The following is a 10,654-nucleotide window of genomic DNA, read 5'->3' as shown; positions in this document are numbered from 1 at the left end:
ACTATATCATGTTATGGCTTGACCCATGTTGTAACCCCATCTCCTTCGACTGTAGGGATGAGAGACACTGAATATCCTCTACTCTGAGCTGCATTCCACTGTGAAAAATACTCCCATGCTTTTGCAACTATTCTCAAAACTGTCCATCTTTTGTTATGCCAAACCAGATCATTACGAGACCTCCAAATTGACCAACACAAAGTTAATATTTTCACCTTATTATTCTTGGACTGTCCCTCCAAAATCCCAGCTAACCAATCTGTAAATTCCAGAGCTCCCTCAACATTTGTGTCGGCTTTAAAGACTTTCCAGCACGCCTTCGCAACTTTACACTGAACTAAGATATGCATAATGGTCTCTACAGCTTCATTACAAACTGGGCACATGTTTTGATACACACATGTTTAGTTTGAAGTTGCACCAGAGTAGATAAACAAAACGTAGAGGCTCTCCAGATTAAATTCATAATCTGAGGTGGTGCTTTAATATTCCAGATGGACTTCCAGAAATCAATATTGTTTCGCTCGTTCCAGGCCCCCTTCTGCTATTGAATTAACCTATAGGCACTTTTGACAGAGTAGTGCCCTGTATGTTCCAGATTTCCAGCAGAGAATATCATTATCCAACTCATGCTCAATCATTGTATTCAAGATGGATTGACGATCTCTATCATCAAAAATATCGAGCAAGATTTCCCGATCCCAATCTTTAGTGTCTACCTTAAACAAAGACGCCACATTTTGATTGAGTAAAGCTGGTGAGGTAGATTCTATGTACGGATTGCTTTGGTCATGTAACCCAGGCTGATTTAAAATTCAGATGTCCACCTCATTACCAATTTGCCAACTTGACCCTGTAGAGATGACTTTCCTTGTTTCACAAATGCTTCTCCATATGAAACTTGGGCTACTTCCAAGATCAACATTCAAGAAATCACCATTTGCATAATATTTGGCCTTATACACCTGGGCTACTAGGCTCTCCCGATTGGTAAGAAGTCTCAAGCATTGTTTCCCCAACATGGCTATATTGAAATCTCAAAGACACCTGAATCCTAAAGCCCCTGAAAGCTTATGCTTTGACATTGTTTCCCACGACATCCATCCAATTTTTGAGTTATTTTTGTGAATGGAATTCCAGAAAAACTTTTCCATACAGCCCTCAATATCTTTTATCAGATTAGCTGGGAGTAAAAAGACATTCATAGCATACGAGGGAAGGACTTGAGATACCGTTTTAATCAGAATCTCTTTGGTTGGTCGAGATATTTTCTTTTCGTTCCAACTTTGCACACTAGCTTTCATCTTGTCCTTTAGATACCCGAAGATGATCGACTTCTTACGGCCTAAAATATTGGGCAAACTCAAATATTTCGAAGAAGAATCAGTTTTTGATATTTGAAGTTCTTGACAAACCAGGTTTTTGTTGTAGTCAATCACATTAGCACTGAAAAAAATTGATGACTTGTTTCTATTAATTCTTTGGCCTGAAGCATTCTCGTATGTATTCATTAATTCCACTACTTTGTTAGCTTCCTCTGTATCTGCCTTGCAATAGATATATCTGTCATCCGCAAATAACATGTGACTTATTACAGGAGCTTTCCTACAAATTCGAACAACATGCAGCCATTTTTGCCATTCATACTTCTTAAGAAGAGCTGTTAAACCTTCCGCACACACAATAAATAGATAGGGAGACAGTGGGTCTCCCTGTCTCAAACCTCGAGTTGGAACTATTGGACCAAAAGTATGCTCACCATGCACAATGTTGTACTCGACTGTCGAAACACATTGAATGATTATATGTGTCCACCAGGTACTAAATCCCATAGCAAGTAAGATGTCTTATAATAACTTCCACTCAATCATATCATAGGCTTTCGACATATCTAGCTTGAGTGCCATGAACCCTTCCTTGCTAATTTTTTTTTTTAAATAATGCATAACCTCGAACGAGATCATGATATTATCCGTGATTAACCGACCTGGCAAGAAAGCACTTTGAGTGGCTGAAATACTCGTATCCATAATTTTCTTAAGTCGATTGACAATCACTTTCGTGACAATCTTCATCACAACATTACATAAAACAATTGGTCGTAAATCAGTTAACAAGGACAGGTGCTTATTCTTTGGAATTAACACGATATTAGTGGCATTCTTGTTGTCTCCAATTACTCCAATCATGAAGAAATTATATGTCAAACAAACCACATCATTTCCTGCTATCTTCCAATTCTTTTGAAAGAATGTCAGGGTCATGCCATCTGGCCCCGGTGCTTTATTAGGATACATGTGAACGACCGCATCTCGAACCTCCTCATCAGAAATAGGCCTGAGTAACTCTGCATTCTGCTGCTCTGTCACAACCTTACTAATACAACTCAAAACTTCATATGTATGGGTAGTACTAGCTGTGAATAGTTGTTGAAAATAATTTTGAATCATGTCTCCCAACCCCTCGTTCCACCCAACCCAATCTCCTGCCTCCGATTTCAATCTTTGGATTTGATTGTTACGCTTTCTTTTGCTACACGAAGCATGGAAATACTTCATATTTTTATCACCTGCTTGCAACCAAAGTTGTTTCGACCTCTGCCTCCAAAATATTTCTTTCTGGTCAAGAATGAGGTACAACTATTTCTTCGTACTCTCATAATCATCCATGGATTGAGTATCTCATTTCCATCTTGGGGCCTTCAGCTTAATTTTACACTCTTTTATACACTTGCCAAAACAGCTCGTTATCTCTCTTCCCCATATGTCTAGACTATCAGCACATTTCTTGACCTTATGACTAGTGTTGCAGTGTATATCCTCCTCCCACTGATCTTTAATTATCTGAAAACATATAGGGTCAGTCTGCCAGGCATTCTCAAAATGAAAATGTCGTTGCTTCTTACCTCTTGTCTATTGCTCCGGGATTAAGAGAAGCGGGCTATGATCCGAGGGAGACCCTTCCAAGTTATAAACTTTCGCCATTTGATATAGCGTACTCCATTTCATATTGACCAAGACCCTATCTAACCGAATTTCAATCCAGTTCTCAGTATTTTTTCCACGTTCCCAAGTTTATTGATGCCCGATTATATCAAGATCGCATAGCTCAGCATCCAACAAACCCTCATTGAAGCCTTCAATTAAATTATTAGGATAAGCTGCTCCTCCTCTTTTATCAACCTGAGAAGTTACATTATTGAAATCCCCAATCAAACACCAGGGTAAATTGGCATCACGGGATAAGTTACGCAAAAGCTCCCAGGTTTTGAATCTTTAAGTTCTTGATGGTTCCTCATATGTACCTGTCAGTCGCCACTCCTTGTTGTCCCCCATGTTGATCGAAATATCTATGTGGTTTTTAGAAAAACTTATCAACGTGACCTTCTCCGCATCTTGCCAAAACATGGCTATACCCCCACTCTTTCCTTGAGGTTCAACTGCGATGAACCCTTCAAAATTCAATTTATTACAAAGCTCTTCCATCTTCTTATAACTACTGATTGTTTCACTCAGAAAAACAAAAGATGGTTTCTCTGATCGGGTTACGTCTTTAAGGAACTGAACTTTTCCAGGTGAATCCATGCCCTGGCAGTTCCAAGCTAAAGCATTCATAATGAATGGCGGAGTTGCAGTGCAACACCCGCCGATAACTCATTTTTTGAACTCTGTGCCTCTCCCTCTTGTGTTTCCATGTCAGTAAACTCCAGATTATAATAATCCAGAGAAATGGATATGAAGAGAAGAAATAAGGCTAATTATTGGATACAGGTTAAAACAGAATACGAAGAAGTGACCTTTACTTCACAGAACCTCACATGTCAGATGACAAGACGAAAACCTTAATTAGGGTAAACTGAATTAAGGGCAAAACCAAAACAACTCAACATCTAAACTACCCGTTATAATTAGTACAACTTACAGTAATAAACCGATCATATAATTTAATCTACATAGACAAACACTATATACAGAGAGAGAAAAGGCGAGAGAGGAAGTAAGAGAGGGAGGGAGGGATGGAGGGAGAGAGAGAGAGGGGGGGGGGGGAGAGAGAGAGGGGGAGGTACTTACGGATCGAAGAAGGGGGAGGCTAAATCATAAAAAAACTTAATCATTTCACAATATTTTAATACACTCAATTTTCTAAAAAATGGTAAATCGGAAAGGTCGATCCAGGGATTAATTGAAAATCGGGTATTAATCGAAAAGATTAATCAAAATATTAATTAGGAATTAATCGGTTGAATCGGGAATTTTAACAATAGTATATACACTAGATTTTATTTTGCACTATTACTTAGCTATAGATTTATGGCAATTTGACATGTTTATCAAGTTTACAAAATCAAAATTGATGCGGCTTGATTGTTGCTAAAAATAAGTATTTGATTCGAAATTTTAACTAGTACTCATGTTCAATATTAGTGACTTTTACCCGTGCTACGCACGCTTAATATCTGGCATTTTAAAAATATAAAAACTAAATAATCACCTTTCTAATTACATTATCGAACAACAAAAAATATATAAATGCACCGTATTCCTTCTTATAAATGAAAGGAATCGCAACACCGTATTTTGAAATGATCATCCTCTTAATTATATTAACGAATAATTAAAAAATATATAGATGCACAAAAAAACATGACCGTAATTTGCAAAAAAAAACTATGTGAACTATTGTCGTTCCTATTTCTTGGTAAAACACTTGAATATAAATGAAAGGATATTCTTCTCAAAAAATTTGAGCGTTAAGCCAAATGTGTACTTAGATTTTTAATGATTACATGTGTTCTTATGGATCATAAGAAGAGAGCTCAGTAACAATCAGAAAACTTTATTCAGTAGTATAACATTTACATTACCTCATTTATATTGTTTAACATGTGTGGGTACTCGCAAAAATATTACATGTGAATGAGGCATAACAATTTGATATACTCTCTTTACTATACAAAGTTTGATGGTCAGTGGTCATTTTTCAAATGTTTGACAATGCCTATAATGTCCAATAATGCAGAAAAGTATGTGTGTGTTCAAGTAGAGGATCAACAGCTGCCTAATATAGGTACAATGTGAAGAATTAACTATCATGGATTAGTGCCTTAAAAAATGACATTTGAAGCCTCAGATTTCAACTTAACGGTGTAAATTTCTATAATATCATGTAAACTTGTTCACAATAGTACGCGTTATCAATTTCACCAACATTTTATCTTCCAGCTGCAACAAAGTTCCCGTAGGGTGAAACAACAACGACTGTTAAAGGCTTAGGGGTTTGATGAGAAACAAGGAGATAGGAGTGTTTGCCTGACTCGACATCATAAACAACAGTAACACATCCAGCTATGTACACGCATTTGGAACTGGAACTACTGAATGCCAATTCATTAGCATCTTTAGTGGTCAATCCAATCACCTCTTCCAAAATGAGCTATTAAATTTAAACAAAATATAGTTACAATTGAGACTGACTAAATTACTAGTGAGAGTGAATGTGTTTCTTACCTGGGAACAAGTATCAAGTTTTTTGGACCTGCGTTTGGGTTTCATCTTCTTCTCCTTTGCCAAAACCCTAACTTCCTGCTACCTTTAGGCTTTTTGGCTTTTGCGATTCAATTAAAACTGTACTTCAGACAGAGGGTAGGGACGCCAAATATAAAATATAAATTCCATTTTTTGCCCATTTCTTTTCATTTCACAATATTTTTTATTTATTTTTTGACGAAATGTGAATGTTTATATCATTAAGTCATTCATAATACAATCCTTAACATTGATCGGAACAGACATCCAATCAAACGTACGATCGGGATACATATGTGACACCCGAGCAAGTTCGTGAGCAGACATATTCACAGACCGCTTAATAAAATACAACTTAAAGTTATTATGCTGATAAACTATTCCTCTGCAAGCTTCAATTACCATGCCAAGCCTCGATCTCATGGGTGTGCTACTCCTGATTAGCTGAATAACCACCATATAATCAGACTCTATAGTAACCGAACTCCACCCCATCTCCATTGCCCAGATCAACGCCTCTTTAACAGTTATAGCTTCCGCCAATGTTGGATTCATAACATCTGGACTACATATCAACTTTGCCAAGATTAAATGGCCATCATGGTTGCGAGCAACAATACCAGCACCTGCCATTTTAAGGTTTTGAAAAATAGAAGCATCCACTGTGATCTTTATTGTATCATGTTATGGCTTGACCCATGTTGTAGCCCCTTCTCCTTTGACTGTAGAGATGAGAGGCACTGAGTATCCTCTACTCTGAGCCGCATTCCACTGTGAAAAATACTCCCATGCTTTTGCAACTATTCTTTAAACTGTCCATCTTTTGTTATGCCAAACCAGATCATTACGAGACCTCCAAATTGACCAACACATAGTTAATATTTTCACCTTATTATTCTTGGACTGTCCCTCCAAAATCCCAGCTAACCAATCTATAAATTCCAGAGCTCCCTCAATATTTATGCCAGCTTTAAAGACTTGCCAGCACGCCTTCGCAAATTTACACTGAACTAAGATATGCATAATAGTCTCTGCAGCTTCATTAAAAATTGGGCACATGTTGTTGACGCGCACATGTTTAGTTTGAAGTTGCACCAGAGTAGGTAAATAAAACGTAGAGGCTCTCCAGAATAATTTCATAACCTGAGATGGTGCTTTAATATTCCAGATGGACTTCCAAAAATCAATAATTTCCCTCGTTCCAGGCCCCCTTCTGCTGTTGAATTAACCTATAGACACTTTCGACAGAGTAGTGCCCTGTATGTTCCAGATTCCAGCAGAGAATATCTTTATCCAACTCATGCTCAATCACTGTATTCAATATGGCTTGACGATCTCTATCATCAAAAATATCGAGCAAGATTACACGATCACAATCTTTAGTGTCTACCTTAAACAAAGATGCCACATTTTGATTGAGTAAAGCTGGTGAGGTAGATTCTATATACGGATTTCTTTGGTCATGTAACCAAGACTGATTTAAAATTCAGATGTCCACCTCAATACCAATTCACCAACTTGACCCTGTAGAGATGACTTTCTTTGCTTCACAAATGCTTCTCCATATGAAACTTGGGCTACTTCCAAGATCAACATTCAAGAAATCACCATTTGCATAATATTTGGCCTTGTACACCTGGGCTACTAGGCTCTCCTGATTGGTAAGAAGTCTCCAGCATTGTTTCCCCAACATGGCTATATTGTAATCTCGAAGACACCTGAATCCTAAACCCCCTGAAAGCTTATTCTTTGACATTCTTTCCCATGACATCCATCCAATTTTTGAGTTGTTTTTCTGACTGGAATTCCAGAAAAACTTTTCCATACAGCCCTCAATATCTTTTATCAGATCAGCTGGAATAAAAAGACATTCATAGCATACGAGGGAAGGACTTGAGCTACCGTTTTAATCAGAATCTCTTTGGTTGGTCGAGATATTTTCTTTTCGGTCCAACTTTGCACACTAGCTTTCATCTTTTCCTTTAAATACCCGAAGATGATCGACTTATTATGGCCTAAAATATTGGGCAAACCCAAATATTTCGAAGAAGAATCAGCTTCCGATATTTGAAGTTCTTGACAAACCAGGTTTTTGTTGTAGTCAATCACATTAGCACTGAAAAAATTGATGACTTGTTATTAATTCTTTGGCCTGAAGCATTCTCGTATATATTCATCAATTCCACTACTTTGTTAGCTTCCTCTGTATCTACCTTGCAATAGATATTTCTGTCATCCGCAAATAACATGTGACTTATTACAGGAGCTTTGCTACAAATTCGAACACCATGCAGCCATTTTTGCCGTTCATACTTCTTAGGAAGAGTTGTTAAACCTTCCGCACACACAATAAATAGATTGGGAGACTGTGGGTCTCCCTGTCTCAAACCTCGAGTTGGAACTATTGGACCAAGAGTATGCTCACCATGCACAATGTTGTACTCGACTGTCGAAACACATTGAATGATTAAATGTGTCCACCAGGTACTAAATCCCATGGCAAGTAAGATGTCTTGTAAAAACTTCCACTCAATCCTATCATAGGCCTTCGACATATCTAGCTTGAGTGCCATAAACCCTTCCTTACCAAATTTATTTCTTTTAAAAATAATGCATAACCTCGAACGAGATCATGATATTATCTGTGATTAACCGACCCGGCAAGAAAGCACTTTTAGTGGCTAAAATACTCGTATCCATAATTTTCTTAAGCCGATTGGGCATCACTTTCGTGACAATCTTCATCACAACATTACATAAAAAAATTGGTCGTAAATCAGTTAACAAGGATGGGTGCATCTACTTTGGAATTAACACGATATTAGTGGCATTCATGTTATCTCCAATTACTCCAGTCATGAAGAAATTCTGTGTCAAACAAACCATAACATTTCCTACTATCTTCTAATTCTTTTGAAAGAATGTCAGAGTCATGCCTCTGGCCCCGATGCTTTATCAGGATGCATATGAACAACCGCATCTCGAACCTCCTCATCAGAAATAGGCCTGAGTAACTCTGCATTCTGTTGCTATGTCACAACCCTACTAATGCAACTCAAAACTTTATCTGTATGGGTAGTACCAACTGTGAATAGTTGTTGAAAATAATTTTGAATCATGTCTCCACAGCCCTCGTTCCACCCAACCCAATCTCCTGCCTCCGATTTCAATCTTTGGATATGATTGTTACGCTTTCTTTTGCTATACGAAGCCTGGAAATACTTCGTATTTTTTTCACCTGCTTGCAACCTAAGTTGTTTCAACCTCTTCCTCCAAAATATTTCTATCTGGTCAAGAATGAGGTGCACCTGTTTCTTCGTACTCTCATAATCATCCATGGATTGAGTATCTCGTTTCCGTCTTAGGACCTTCAGCTTAATTTTACACTCTTTTATACGCTTTCCAAAATAGCTCGTTATCTCTCTTCCCCATATGTCTAGACTATCAGCACATTTCTTGACCTTCTGACTAATGCTGTAGTGTATATCCTCCTCCCACTGATCTTTAATTATCTGAAAACATGTAGGGTCAGTCAGCTAGGCATTCTCAAAACGAAAATGTCATTACTTCTTACCTCTTGTCTGTTGCTCTGGGATTAAGAGAAGCGGGTTATGATCCGAGGGAGACCCCTCCAAGTTATAAACTTTCACCATTTGATATAGCGTGTTCCATTGCATATTGACCAAGACCCTTTCTAACCGAATTTCGATCCAGTTCTCAGTATTTTTTCCACGTTCCCAAGTATATTGATGCCCGATAATATCAAGATCACGTAGCTCAGCACGAACAAACCCTCATTGAAGCCTTCAATTAAATTATTAGGATAAGCTGCTCCTCCTCTTTTATCAACCTGAGAAGTTACATTATTGAAATCCCCAATCAAACACCAGGGTAAATTGGCATCACGGGATAAGTTGCGCAAAAGCTCATAGGTTTTGAATTTTTCAGTTCTTGATGGTTCCCCATATATACCTGTCAGTCGCCACTCCTTGTTTTCCCCCATGTTGATCAAAATATCTATGTAGTTTTTAGATAACTTATCAGCGTGACCTTCTCCGTATCTTGCCAAAACATGGCTATACCCCCCACTCTTTCCTTGTGGTTCAACTGCGATGAACCCTTCAAAATTCAATTTACTACGAAGCTCTTCCATCTTCTTATAACTACTGATTGTTTCACTCAGAAAAACAAAAGATGGTTTCTTCTATTGGGTTACATTTTTAAGGAACTGAACTTTTCCTAGTGAACCCATGCCCTGGCAGTTCCAAGCTAAAGCATTCATAATGAATGGCGGAGTTGCAGTGCAATACCCGCCGATAACTCGTTTTTTGAACTCTGTGCATCTCCCTCTTGTGTTTCCATGTTAGTAAACTCAAGATTATAATAATCCAGAGAAATGGATATGAAGAGAAGAAATAAGGCTAATTATTGGAGACAGGTTAAAACAGAATACGAAGAAGTGACCTTTACTTTACAAAACCTCACATGTCAGATGACAAGACGAAGACCTTAATTAGGGTAAACTTAATTAAGGGCAAAACCATAACAACTCAACATCTAAGCTACCCGTTATAATTAGTGCAACTTACAGTAATAAACCGATCAGATAGTTTAATCTACATAGACAAACACTATACACAGAGAGAGAAAGGGCGAGAGAGGAAGTACGAGAGGGAGATAGAGGGAGGGAGGGATGGAGAGAGAGAGAGAGAGAGAGAGAGAGAGAGAGCGGGGGGGGGGGAGGAGGTACTTACGGATCGAAGAAGGGGGAGGCTAATTCTTAAAAAAACTTAATCATTTCATAATATTTTAATACACTCAATTTTCTAAAAAACGGTAAATCGGAAAGGTCGATCCAGGGATTAATTGAAAATCGGGTATTAATCGAAAAGATTAATCAAAATATTAATTAGGAATTAATCGGTTGAATCGTGAATTTTTACAATAGTATATACACTATATTTTATTTTGCACTATTACTTGGCTATAGATTTATGGCAATTTGACATGTTTATCAAGTTTACAAAATCAAAATTGGTGCGCCTTGTTTGTTGCTAAAAATAAGTATTTGATTCGAAATTTTAACTAGTACTCATGTTCAATATTAGTGACTTTTACCCGTGCTACGC

At 37.7% G+C, this 10,654-nt stretch overlaps 2 protein-coding genes across 2 annotated transcripts; both read right to left on the bottom strand.

Moving 5' to 3' along the window:
- Positions 1-11: 11 nt before the first annotated feature.
- LOC141661018 (uncharacterized) lies at positions 12-386 on the bottom strand. The gene has a single exon (XM_074467999.1). It carries the CDS (start codon positions 384-386, stop codon positions 12-14), a length of 375 nt encoding a protein of 124 aa, XP_074324100.1.
- An 8,168-nt stretch (positions 387-8,554) lies between these two features.
- LOC141661017 (uncharacterized) lies at positions 8,555-9,678 on the bottom strand. The gene is made up of 2 exons (XM_074467998.1): positions 9,298-9,678; positions 8,555-9,037 (listed from the first exon to the last, which is right to left on the bottom strand). Exons 1-2 carry the CDS (start codon positions 9,676-9,678, stop codon positions 8,555-8,557), a joined length of 864 nt encoding a protein of 287 aa, XP_074324099.1.
- Positions 9,679-10,654: the final 976 nt, after the last annotated feature.

This window comes from Apium graveolens, chromosome 5 (assembly GCF_009905375.1).
Source record: "Apium graveolens cultivar Ventura chromosome 5, ASM990537v1, whole genome shotgun sequence".
NCBI classification, from domain to species: Eukaryota; Viridiplantae; Streptophyta; class Magnoliopsida; order Apiales; family Apiaceae; genus Apium; species Apium graveolens.
The sequence above is the reverse complement of the archived record's forward strand: the minus strand, read 5'-3'. Positions and strand labels throughout refer to the sequence as shown.